At 56.0% G+C, this 12,679-nt stretch overlaps 4 protein-coding genes across 4 annotated transcripts; 1 reads left to right on the forward strand and 3 right to left on the reverse strand.

Annotated features, from left to right (window-relative positions):
- Positions 1-478: 478 nt before the first annotated feature.
- On the reverse strand, positions 479-2,105 carry LY79DRAFT_586668 (TGS domain-containing protein; the record flags this gene model as incomplete). Its single annotated transcript, XM_060560671.1, has 5 exons — positions 479-498; positions 652-772; positions 928-1,036; positions 1,209-1,737; positions 1,823-2,105. 5 exons carry the CDS (start codon positions 2,103-2,105, stop codon positions 479-481), a joined length of 1,062 nt encoding a protein of 353 aa, XP_060419317.1.
- A 1,019-nt stretch (positions 2,106-3,124) lies between these two features.
- LY79DRAFT_623302 (uncharacterized protein) lies at positions 3,125-8,905 on the reverse strand. Its single transcript, XM_060562077.1, has 3 exons — positions 4,520-8,905; positions 4,239-4,468; positions 3,125-4,184 (listed from the first exon to the last, which is right to left on the reverse strand). The coding sequence occupies exons 1-3, from the start codon at positions 8,454-8,456 to the stop codon at positions 3,621-3,623; spliced, it is 4,731 nt and encodes a 1,576-aa protein (XP_060419318.1). The 5' UTR covers positions 8,457-8,905; the 3' UTR covers positions 3,125-3,620.
- A 1,374-nt stretch (positions 8,906-10,279) lies between these two features.
- Positions 10,280-11,047, forward strand: LY79DRAFT_250779 (calpain). Its single transcript, XM_060551854.1, has 2 exons — positions 10,280-10,573; positions 10,672-11,047. The coding sequence occupies exons 1-2, from the start codon at positions 10,448-10,450 to the stop codon at positions 10,945-10,947; spliced, it is 402 nt and encodes a 133-aa protein (XP_060419319.1). The 5' UTR covers positions 10,280-10,447; the 3' UTR covers positions 10,948-11,047.
- Positions 11,048-11,374: 327 nt separating this feature from the next.
- LY79DRAFT_586670 (3-oxo-5-alpha-steroid 4-dehydrogenase) lies at positions 11,375-12,379 on the reverse strand (the record flags this gene model as incomplete). The annotated part of the gene is made up of 2 exons (XM_060560672.1): positions 11,375-11,763; positions 11,821-12,379. 2 exons carry the CDS (start codon positions 12,377-12,379, stop codon positions 11,375-11,377), a joined length of 948 nt encoding a protein of 315 aa, XP_060419320.1.
- Positions 12,380-12,679: the final 300 nt, after the last annotated feature.

Genomic DNA, 12,679 nt, shown 5'->3' on the forward strand with positions numbered 1-12,679 from the left:
TAGATACCCACCAGATAACGCTCTCCGGACAGCTTGCGGCCGCGTGCCCATACGCAGTGGCACCACCATCACCACAACTCGTCCCTGTCCCGAATAAGGTGACAGTCTCTGATTTGCAGTTGGCAGCACATACTCCGGACTGACCGACTACGCACATGTGTGGGTGTGGGTGTCTGTGTGTCTGAGTGTGTGTGTCTGTGTTGATACCTGCCATGCCACTTCAAATTGCTGAAAACTATTTGGATATTGCACGCCGTGTTGTAGAACCGGTGTCGGCTGAGGTTGCAGCGAGCAAGAAAAAAGACCTCGGGGTCCAGAAGAGACCTCGAGGGGAGGGGAGGCGAGGAAAAGAAGCAAATGGCCTGTTATCATTTTTTTCTCCCACCAAAGGGGGTTCGCCCGGCGCCTTGTCCAACCAGACGTGGGGGCATGGCGACCGCGTTGTCGCCATGCGCAGATTAGCTTGTTGCCGCGTTCATCAGCGCTTGACGATTGTTACTAAAGTCACCAGATGTTAGTCACATCTGCCTCTCTCTCTCTTGGCCCAATTCTTTTTCCTCGACCGGGCCAAATGCCTGAACAAAAAGCCCGAGAGCCAGGACGCCTTGAGACCGAGGAAGAAGAAGGGGGTAACAGGACAAAGAGTCTCACCGATATCCTCGTCGGCTAGCTCGTGGGCGAGTCCGACGCGCTGAGGCTGATGCTTTACAGATTTGCCGTACACAATGGCAGTCTTGAACTGTTCAAGAATGCTCCTGTGAATTTGGTTACACTGTGAAGAGGAAACGTTTCAGTCAGCACTTGGTTAAAGCAAACGAGCAAGCGATGCAACACAGCCCCTCGTCTCAGACGGGAAAGGATGCTCGCGCCGTATTGATCGAGGCGGCTGTCGGAGGCGGCCTCAGAAATGACGAGGTCGGTACTCACAAAGTCTTCAACTGTGCACCTGTTCGAACGGAGCACCACGGGCTGGGAGTAATCTGGCAGCTTGCCCTTGGGCTTGGTGTAGACGCGAACGAGTTGTAACTTCTCCCACCTACGCGCCAGTAAGGAGCGATTGTCAGCTGCTTGGGTTCTTGCAAGTTCAATGTTCCAGAGTCCGATAGCCCTTGGCATTGTCTCGGCTGTGCTGCCGCTCAGGGGGGCAACCATCCGGGCGGAGGGGGCCTTGAAAGCAAAAGGAGGGTGGGGGCAGAAATAGTCCTTACATGGCCTCCATTAATTCGTCAATGTTCCAACCCTGCTCGGAGCTGATGGGCACGGCGTTAGGGATGCGATACAGCAGGTCGAGCTCCTCGATACTGATGGCGTCGATCTTGTTGAGCACGTAGATGACGGGGATGTAGTTGCGACTCTTAGCCTCGAGGACGTCAATGAGGTCGTCGATGGTGGCGTCGCAGCGGATGGCGATGTCGGCCGAGTTGATGCGGTACTCGTTCATGACGGCCTTGATCTCGTCGTGGTCAATGTGCGTCAGCGGCACCGTGCTCGTGATGTTGAGGCCGCCCTTCTCCTTTTTCTTGAATGTAATGTTGGGCGGGCTCTTGTTGATGCGGATGCCAAAGCCCTCAAGCTCTGTCTCGATGATGCGCTTGTCCGTCAGGGGCTTGTTGACGTCGAGCACGATAAAAATGAGATGGCACGTCTTGGCCACGGCGATGACTTGACGACCACGACCGCGACCGTCCTTGGCTCCTTCGATGATACCGGGCAAGTCGATGATTTGCAGCGGCGCACCTGAACACACTTAGTTAGTCTCCTGATTCTTATCCACCCTCGTCTCATTCTGCTCACGTCCATGGAGGACAGGGATTTCTCGTACCGTTGTAGGTGACCTGACCAGGGACGGACGTCAGGGTCGTGAACTCATAGGCGGCGGCCTCAGAGTGCTGGCCCGTTAGCTTGCTCATGAGCGTACTCTTCCCCACGGACGGGAAGCCGATGAAGCCGATACTCGCGACACCCGTGCGCGCGACGTCAAAGCCGGCACCGCCGCCGCCACCACCGCCCGAGGGCGTCAGCAGCTCACGCTTGAGCTTGGCAAGCTTGGCCTTAAGTTGACCCAAGTGAAAGGATGTGGCCTTGTTCTTTTGGGTCTTGGCCATCTGTTGTGAGAAGAGGTTTCATGGTCAGTCCACGTTCCTGAAGCTTTCCTCGCCTCTTCATGCGGTTCATATGTGTGTGACCTGAAGGGGGTTCGAGGTGCTGATTGTTGGAAAAGGGTGCTGCCGACGACGCCGCGGGGGGAGGGAAAGCCCTCGCCGGATCAGCTAAGGGGGTTCGAGGGAACCATTTGACGTCGTTGACGACAGGCGATCGCGAGAGGAGTCGTGAGGAGAAGGAGAATGATGATGGAGGAGGGGTTGAAAACGTACTTCGGCCTCGATATCTTTGATCTGTACGCAATCCACAGGTTAGCAAGCAAAAAAAATACGGCAGGGCACGAGGGCCCAAGGAAGCAGAGGGTTATGAGGCCGAACATACCTTGTCCACCGTAGTCGCCATGGTTGCGGTTTCCTCGTCCCGAAGACGCTGCTACTCGATGGAAGGGCTAGGTTGGGACCGAAAACTGTCCTGGCCTGTTCAGCGCGCGCGTCGAATGCCGACTGTAGATCTGCTGTAGCGCAAGTTCGGGAAAGCGAGTGGGGTATCACAGAGCAAAGGATAGGAAAAGAAGGAAAAAGAAGGCTCGTCGAATGTGTTCGTGATGCGTTTTGGTGTTGGGTTTTTTCTTTTCTTTTCTCTCAGATGCGCAAGTTCTCCAGACGCAATCGGCGGACAAAAGAGAGGAAATGGCTGTCCGGGTTTAGGGTAGAATGACGGAGGATTTGAACTGGATTGGACTGGGATTGGTGATAACGTCCTGGCAAGCTGGTGGCTTTGTGGTGGTGGGTTTTTCGGAGGGGGCAAATGGCGGGGAGGGGCGCGGCGGTGCCAAAGGCACATACGATGTATAAAATTTTGGCGGGGGTGGCCGTCCATCTTTTTGCCGTCTCGGCGGCTCTCATTGGTCAGGTCGCCTGGGTGCTCATTGGTGATGTCAGACAGAGCCTGATTCATTCCAATTCAAAAAGTCTTTCGTGATCTCAGCCCTGCGTCTCAGCAAATCATCAAATAGCGTCGTGAGATGCGAAAATTTCACGGGGTTGTCAGTAGAGAGATAGGGAGAATAGTGCGTTTTGAACGGTTTATTTTCATCATCTACGTTTTGCGCCTGGAAACCCCATCCCAGACCACCCAGCTCTGCTTCCAACATTTTCAAGCCGTGACCGTCTTTCGTCCATCGTTTGCCTACAAATAAGCACGTCTTATTTCCTCGTCTTTACAAATACTGCAAACGGCTGTCTCATAAATACAGTGCTCCGTCATCCAAAGCCGTTGGAGCTAGCGCGGCAGCTCATCGACGTCTCGAACCCGAATGTCGATCGGTTCTTCGAACCGTAGCCGCAAGGAGTAGCGACAGGACGGACAGCTAGACCAGATGCTCAACCGCGATTCTGAGACTTCTGCCGACTCCGATGGTTAATCATGTATCGTTTCCGGGCGTTACTGCGAGGCATGCGCATTGTTGTATATTAAATAGTGTGACTCGTGTGATCTAATTCGTGAATCAACTCAACTCAGTTGGAATCCAAAACTGAGACGCCGTTAACTCCGTTCGGTAAAAGCTTCGGCTCAGTTGATGCCGGTACAGGAGCGAGCGCCGGCGCGGGTGTCGGGCCAGGAACAATAGCTTGGGAGCCATTCGACGGCTCGACCGATGACTCCGTCGTATTCGACCGGCTTCTCGGCGACAAATGCCCGCCATTAGGCAGCGCCGCCGGAGGTTTCGTGCCGTTCAAGAGGTGATCCAGCCCCTGTTCTTTGCAAACGCGAGCATAGTCGGGGTCGCCTGGGAAAACCTGCTGCAATCCCTTCCGAGGGACCCGTTTTTCGGGAAAGGGAGTGTTACTCGTGGCAGACATTCCGGGCTTTTGCTCCTCGACCATGACACCGTCGATGTAATACTTGTTCCTCGGCGCGAATCCGTAAAATCGGTCAGCGTCCGAATCTTCCTTCCACTTTTGCGGGACCTTCCACCCGTAAAGTTGGCCTTCATCGTCTGGGAGCTCGCGATACTCGACGCTCATTTTGAGACTCCGGAGGTGAGGGACACTCGGAACAATGAACATCAAATCCGACACCTAAAGACACGTTAGTCATTATCCTACTTGCAAGGGGCGGACTGTAGCACTTACCTTGACAAAGAACATGTCTAACTTCAGGAACTTCTCCCTCGCTTCGCCACGGAGCCTTTCCTTCGTGCGGTAGCTCATTTTGAAGGGGTCCTGGCCTTCGCCGTAGTAATCCGATAGACCGGCTCCGAGCTCGTAGAGGCCCTCGTTGATCAGGGCATACCGGTCTGACTCGAGTCTCCAAATAACCTTTTTGGCGAGATCTGAGACCGGGATATGTTCCCAACCTGTGTCTGGATTACTGTTAGTGATATCCTGACTTTGTCCCGCGCTGAGGCACTTACATCTTGATAAGGCGAGATCCTTTTCTCCAAGAAGCAGCGCAACATGAGTGTTGAGCACCCACTGCTCTCTGCCGTCGGCCGTGCCGGTGGCTTCCGGGCGTATGGTGTCGTACCGCACCCCCTGCATGTGCTTGAACTTGGCCGCAAGTTCGGGAGTCTTGGGGTTGGGGCAAGTGTCCAACCAACGTAACAGAGGAGGTAGCTTTGCCAAGCGTAGACGCTCTTGTTCCTCGAGGATCCGGCGCTGCTCGGCTTCTCTAGCAACCCGCTTGCGTTCCATCTCCTCGCGATGGAGACGTTCCTTTCGTTCACGCTCCTTGCGCTCCTCCTCTTCACGGAGACGACGCGCTTCTTCAGCAGCCTCGCGCTCGAGCTGTTCTTTACGAAGCCTCTCCTCTTCCTCCCGCTGCTTCCGGGCCTCCTCTTCCTTTCTCTTCAGCTCCTCTTCGCGCCGCTTCTTTTCCTCTTCCTCGCGAAGCCGTTTTTCCTCCTCTTCGCGTCTTTTCTTCTCTTCGGCCTCGCGTCGTTGCCGCAGTTCCTCTTCCTGCCGCTTCTTTTCCAGCTCAATCTTACGCTTGCGTTCCTGCTCCTCGCGTTGCTTGACCTCCTCTTCCTCTCTCAACCGCTTCTCTTCAGCCTCGCGTTGCTTTTGCTCGGCTTCGCGCTTCTTCTGCTCGGCTTCTCGTTTCTTCTCTTCCGCCTCCCGCTGTCGGCGTTCTTCTTCCTTTTTGCGAGCTTCCTCCGCCTCGGCCTCCCGGCGCTTCCTCTCCTCCTGACGCTTCTCCTCCCGCCGCCTTTCTTTCTCTTCCAGGCGTCTCTTCTCATCTTCACGGTCTTTCTTCAGGCGCGAATCCGCTTCAATCGTGTCTTTCACTTCTGACGCATCAGGCATATCTGTGTCCACATCCTCAGACTTGACGTGAATGCTGGACTTATCGCTGTTACTGGACTTGCCGGACTCCCTTCTGTGACCGTCAGGGTCGGCCTTGGGTTTGGACGGTCTGCGATCGCTGTCCTCCTGGTCCCTCAAGCTTGACCTAGATCGCAGGGGGGAGTCGCGAGAAGCTCGGTGGGGGTCGTCGGGAGATGCTGTCGACTTTGGTCGTCGCTCTTTGCCGTCGATATCGAGCCGCCTTCGCTTCACGGGAGCTTCGCCCTCGTCTTTATCGCCCATGCTCGAATGGGGCGGAGTGACGCTGGACCGATGCCTCTTGGAAGAGTTGTCGCCTGAGACAGAAAGCCGATCTCTAGACTCGTCCCTCTTGAGAGCCTTGGTGCGATCGTGGTACTTTTCTGACAGGGGCTCACCCTTTGGCTTCTCGGGATGGTCGTCGTGCTTGGGGTCGCGAGGGCTTGAAGGGTCCTTGATGGATGAAGTGGCGGACACCATACTAGCGCGTCGATTTTTCTCTCTCTCACCGCGGAGTTCCCCCTTGGAGACCAACTTCCGACGAGGTTTGGCAGCCTCCCCTTCAGACGACATGGCAGCAACGTCGGATTCTGCTCGTTTCACAGATTTGATTGATTGTTTCTGCGATAGTGCAGGGGATGCTTCTCGGTCTGATACGGCGATCGTTGGTAATCGGTCCTCTTTTCTAGGTCTGCCAGGACCACGCTTTGGTGAAGCCTGATCGTCGTGGAAGGAGTCAGCCCGTCGCTTTTCTTTCGGACTGGTGACGTTTCGAGTAGAAAGTTTTTTCCTCTTCTCCGGATCGCGTGGGGGGCTAGAAAGGTTGCGCTTGTGTGGCCGAGCTTCGTCTTTGAGTTCGTTGCGGCCCTGGCGCTTCGTCTCACGGTCTTGTTCCCTTTCCCGCTCCCTTTCGCGCTCTTTCTCGCGCTCGCGCCTACTCGGAGATTTCGTCTTGGCGATGTCGCGATGCGACTTTCTGTACGCATCGTAAGCTTCCTTGAGCATGTGCTCCTCGTCTTTCCAGTTCGTTCCTTGTCGGCGTCGGGCAATCTCGTAGTATGTCTCGCCTTTGAACCGCCGCGTCGGGTCAAAGTTGCCCTGATCCAAGAGCAATCTAACAACCTTGATGTTTTCTTGACCAATCGCGGCCAGCATGGGTGTTGCAAACTCGGGCGGCATGCTCGAGACGGGAGCAGGATCTGGGTTTGCGCCGCCCAACGCGAGCAGGAGCTGGATAACCACCTCGTGGCCACCTCGAGCAGCCGCAACCATGGCTTCGGAATCATCGCAACCATCCTTGACTTGCAGAATCCGCGTCACAGTCTCCTCGTCTCCCTTGCCAGCAGCTTGTCGAAGTGTCTTATCGTCTAGTGACATATACAGCAAGTGGTTGCTCGTTTTATTTGCCCTTACGGTACCGGCCCGACGGCCACTCGCGTGAGAAGCCGAGGGTGCCGGTGATCGTCGAGGGCTGTCTGGCCCGTGAGAAGATCGACTATCGGGGTGGTCGGTCTGATGGTGGTCCTCGGATGTGCGCCTTCTATCGCCCTGTCTGGACTTTGCTTCGACGAGCGCAGCCCGGAACTCTTCTGCGTTCTCCAGATCATCGCTTACTCGATCCAAAGGTTCTTCGCCGCTCAAGTTGGCCTTCCGAGGATTGACTCCGGCGTTGAGGAGCATTTTCACTACTCCCAAATGACCATTGTCGACGGCGTCCAACAATGGTGTGTCCTTGTCGTAGTTCACGCAGTCTAGGTTGCAGCCGGCGTCGATGAGGAGCTTCACGATATCCTCGTAACCATTAATCGCAGCGATCTGCAGTGGCGTGTTGCCAGCGTAATCAGCTACGTTGAGGTCTTCGGGTCGCTCACCCAGTCTTTGCTTAGCAAGGTCGTATTCGCCTCTGGCACATGCTCTGGCAAGGAAAGTTTGGCCGTGTGCGTCGAGGTGCTTCTTGTGCGGCGCAATCTTGGCGGGTGACATGTTTGACTCGGCGGTGGCGGGTGTGGAAAGATTGCGAAGCTTGGAGCTCCGGGGATGAGGGCTGCCGCTGGCAGAGGACTCGTCCGAATGGTAATCAGTTGACTGCAGAGGGGGAGGCAAGCGCTTCTTCTTGTGGCTCAGGCCATTGGAAGAGTTTGCAGGCAGCTGCGTCGAAACGCTCCGCCGGTGGGCACGTGGCTGGTGGGGAGATACGGATCTGGTGCGTGAGCTTGAGTGGCCGTCGTGTTCCCTCTTGGATGAAGAGGAGGACTTTGGCTCCTTGGACAGGCGGTTCGCGCGAGATTCGACGCCACCGTTGTGATCCGCGATGATGCGTTGCCGTCGGGCCTTTCGATTTTCCGCCTCGTCCTCCGAGTCTGCCCTGGAAGCTTTGCGTTTGTGGGGTATCGTCCTATCGGTGGACTTGGCTCGGTCTTTCATGGACAGCTTGGGGGATTTCCTACGGTCAGCACCCGTGTCGGTATCGGAGTGCCCACCAGATCGACGCATGTGGTGGGGAGGCGAGGTTGGAGCCGAACTGAGGCCACTGGAACCGTCTTTGCTCCTCACCGATTGATCGTGGATGCGTTTCTTCTTCAATCCGAGCGAGGAGGCCGTTTCGGACAGGCGGGGAGGATTGGCCATCTTCTCTTTGTCGCCGTCTCTGCTAGCGCTGGCATCACGGATTTTGCGGAGGGGCGGGGGTGCCGGGGGCTCTCCATCGCTGCGATCCTCGTGCTTCACCTTCCTCACCTTGGAGGGCGAGTGACCATCCTTACCAGGCAGCACGATGGTTTCGGCATCCGAGTCTCGGTCGGCAGGAGCGTAGTCGGCGGCGGGGGGAGCGCGCGATACGATTACGCTAGACTTGATGTCCTTGGGCAGATGAGGCGGAGATTTGATGAACTCGTCCGCAGCCTTCGCAGGCTTGCTGTTGGGCTCGGTTGACTCTTTGGACTCATCAGGCTGGTGACTGCCCGGTCGCTTCTCCGCAGCAGCGACGGGCTTCGGCTTGTCGGACCCGGCAGCATTCTGCGCATCCATATCATTTATCTAGAGGTCGAAAAACCGGCCAGCACCATCCTGGCCAAGGGTCGGCCAAAAGAAAGAGAGTCGAGAGTGCTGGTTGAATTGATTGTGGTCGGTGGACGATTCCTCAGTCGGTGGAACGACAACCCCCTAACAGAAAATGGGCAGAGCAGTCACGGGGGGTCGCGCGAAGCAGGCGTCGATTGTGGATGGCGGGTGGTAGAGTTGGATGTAGTAGAGACTGGATCACGTCGACGATGAAAGGGAAAAAAAAAACAAAAAAAACAAAGAAAGCGCCTGGCCGAGTGGGAATAATGCGTATAGGCTCGATGGACGCGGCGTGGGTAAGTAATGCGGAAAAAAAGGCTCTGGCAGTGACGCTCGACGCTTCAGTATGGCTGAAGGTAGAGAAAATGGGGCCGCGAGAGGTCGTCGGAGTCAAAAGTCTGATCGCCACATCTTTGATTGGACCCGAGGGGGGACACTTGGGCTTTGGGACACGGGACAGACAGGAGGAGCACCGACAGCAGGCAGACAGACAGGCCAGGCAGGCAGTCGAGAGCCTGCACCTGGTAGTAGCGGCGGCGGTGTCAGTCAGTAGTGTAGCAGTGGCAGCCTGACGGTTGAGGTGGGCACCGCGACGCTCACACATGCAGTCAGAACTAGGCCACATAATTAGTATAGAACTGGATTTCGAGGTACTTGGGTGATGGGCGGTCGTTTGCGGAGAAGACAAGTACCGTCGATATACGCACCCAAAACGAGGATGGGCGAGGATACCACCTGGAATTACTACGTAGCCCCGGCACCCACCTTGCTTCAGAAAGATAGGTACTTACATGGAAGGTTGAGAGATAGCGACGCTAATTTCTCTCCTTTCCTTTTTCGCCTCCGGTTCTGGCTCTGGTTCTGGTCCTGGCTCTGGCTCTGCAAGCTGCACCGCTGGGTGCATGATGATGGACCACCTGACCCTGGACGGCCAGCCGTCGGAAATTGTCCTCAAGATCTCAATTCAAAACCATCCCCCCGCAGCATTACTGGCCTGGTCTTTCCATACTACTACGGTACCTAGTTCGCTGTCCCGATACCTGCCTACATCGTGCATCACACTACGTGTAGGTGTCTGGGTAGGTACCTGGGTGGGAAACCTCAAGCCATCCCAGTTTGCTGCAGGTCTGACCTTTTGGTGCTACCCGAAAGTTACGTACCCAAGCCTTCGATTTCCCAATGCCCCCCAACCTCGGCCAATCCCAACCTCCTCCAGAGCCCAGCGTCGTAGCAGGCTCCTCCTTTCCCCCTCCCCTCGTCGTCGCATCTCGAATTCAGCCAGCGAATCATAGTCGAGTCTGAAAGCAGTGAGCTCTCGACACCTGGCAGCCTGAGCATCGCCGCACCGGCGTGACTGGGAACGGACACTTGACGGTCATGCACTCCTATCTGCCGTAGCTAACACCTGCCGGCGCCTGGTTCCCTCTAGCGCCCCTTGGAGCAAGCGTCCCGTTCTTGCCTCCTTTGTTCCGACGCCACCCAACACACCCTCGTCCCTCTTCTGCCTGTCTGCCTGCGACGACTTGCAAAAGCGACGGGCAAACTGGCTCGACGTGGTCGTGAGGCAATCAAGGCACCGCATCTTCTTCTGTTTCCAGCTCCTTTCGTCGATTCCCCACATGACCTTCCCGCTCTCGTCTCCTCACCCACTTGCCTGGATCCTCCCAGCTTAACCCGGAGCCGTTTGGCGTTTGGCGTTTGGCTACTTACTAGTAGGTGCTAGGCTCCCCACACCCACCACGTTCCAGTCGGAGCTTGAGCTCACACGCTTGACGATTGACCTGATACCCCTCGTTCATGCCGACAAGCTTCGCTATACCTGATCTTTTCGACTTCGCCATCCACATCAGCAATAAGTCACGTAATTTATTGGGCATTTCCCATACACAAGATTGGGCGCAGCGCCAAATTGCACCACCTGCGCCCCAACTTGCATACGTGGGGCGAAGCCTGCCATTATGGATTCGAGAGCTGTGAATCTGCCAGCCTCCCTTGACGACGTCAGGATCGAGAAGCTGCCGCCATCGTCTTTTTACATCGCAAACTTTATATCAGAGGAGGAGGAACAATTCCTGTTGCAAAAGGTACGATGCCTCTGTTCCCCTCCCCCCTCAAAAGGAGAAAAAATCCGTTCCCCAAAGTTTGCAATTGCGGCTAACCACCGGTCCCCGTCACGCAACAGATAGCTGATGCGCCGAAACCACGCTGGAAACAACTGACTCATCGACGTCTTCAAACGTGGCCGTCTGATCTCGTCAACAACAAGCTGATTGACGCCTCCTTGCCACACTGGCTTCAAGAGCCCGTGGTCTCGCGAATTCTTTCCTTGCCTCTTGTCGCCGGTCCTGATTCGTCCAATCTCTTCGCCGACAGCCCTCACGAGCGGCCGAACCATGTGTTGATTAACGAGTATCCTCCTGGAGTTGGAATCATGCCGCATAAGTTGAGTACACGGTAGGTGGTTGATGTGAGGAGCTTTTGAATCTCATACTAGCTACAGGACGGGTCTGCTTATCATCCAGTCGTGTGCACTGTCAGCCTTGGAGCAAGCCTGTGCCTGAACCTTTACCAAAGCAAAGAGGACGGCGGGTTGGATCCGGAGCCTGTGGGACGCATTCTCCAGGAACCTAGAAGCCTCCTCGTCACGACGGACGACCTTTACACCGATTTCCTACATGGGATTGCCGATATTGAGGAGGACATTGGACTTTCAGCCGAGAATATTGCGAACTGGGACCTCCTGCGATCGAGATCCGATTTCGCTGCCGGCCGGAACATCCGTGCAACCAGAACAAGCCTCACGTATCGCGACGTGATGCAGGTTTCGAAGCTTGGGGCCAAGTTTGGGTTGTTTGGGAAGAAATGATGTTGCGGCTCAAGTGCGCCTAGAAGATGAACGGAATCATTCTCCATCTACCGGCCACTTTTTCAGGCCCAAACTTTTGCGCATACCATTGCTTCGTTCCGTCAGCTGTTGTGCCAAGGTTGGCAACAATGAACCATAGGGCGCATAGGAGAGTGCGGTTGATGAACTGGCCCTCCGGAGCGGCCGTGATGGCAAAGCCCAAATAGATGAGGCATTCGCAGGTGTAGTGGGGGCAGACGAGATATCGGAAAAGGCCACGGTCTGGCAACGAGTACTTCTTGAGGCTGGCCAGGTGTTTGTGGCACAGGTACTGATTGGTCCAGCCGTACAAGTACGTAGCCGTTCCGATGACGGCGGCAGGCGACAGCAGTCTCCCAAAATCCGGCTTGGTTGTCTCTCGTAGGGAAACTAAGAAAGGTCAGTGAAAACCGGAGGCGGGGCTGGCGTAAAGAGACTCGCCTGAACCGTCGACCCAGACGGATACGCCCATGCAGAGGTAAAATCCCAGTCCGAGCAACCAATGGACGAACCACATCTTGGAAGACCCCGGTTTCATCACAAACAGACATTCATAGAGTCTCCTCCCACCTTGTAGAGCCATAAGCGCCCAGGCAAGGACCGTCTGCTCGAAGCTCGTAGACGGAGTTCCGGAAGCTGCCTGCTGCGCTGCGATAGATGCGATGGCAGAGCCACCCTGGAGATACTGCCATGCCCAGAAAACCGAGCTCGCGACTGACGCAACGTAGAAGTGCATAAACCACGAGTGGGGGATCTGGCCGACTGAGGCCACCGCCCTGACCATGTTGATGAAAATACTCGATCCCTTGGGTCCAGCTGACTCCTTCGCCTGGTCACCGGTACTGGCCAGCGAACGTGGGCCGTAATCGAGGAGCAGGTGGTGGGCAGCCTTGGGGATCATCTGTATAGCCAGAACGGTCGCCGAGGAGACTCCGAAGAATATCTGACACCATTGAGCGGGAGTGAAGGCCGAAAGACCCTCGGTAATGAGTGTAAGGGAGGCCATGATGAGGCCTTGATGGACGCGCACTGCCAGCTGCGGTAGGTTCGAGGAGGGATATGCGTCGTACAGTGCCTCGAGGGGTGTTGATACGGTCCGTCTTGCGGCGGCCGGATCATCTACTGGCCGGACCCGTCAACTTTGGAAGCCAAGTCGACAAGGCGGAGCTTTTACTCAAAAAGCATGCACGAAAACATGAGGGATCAGCACGCTGCATCCTCCCGCCCAAGGTGAGGCGGGCGACGCCCCCCTTTTCGTAAGGCGTCCTAAATAAACATCGGCGAGGCGCAGCTGCGTCGCTGCATC

The sequence above is a fragment of the Colletotrichum navitas genome, assembly GCF_030913465.1.
Source record: "Colletotrichum navitas strain CBS 125086 chromosome Unknown LY79scaffold_4, whole genome shotgun sequence".
NCBI classification, from domain to species: Eukaryota; Fungi; Ascomycota; class Sordariomycetes; order Glomerellales; family Glomerellaceae; genus Colletotrichum; species Colletotrichum navitas.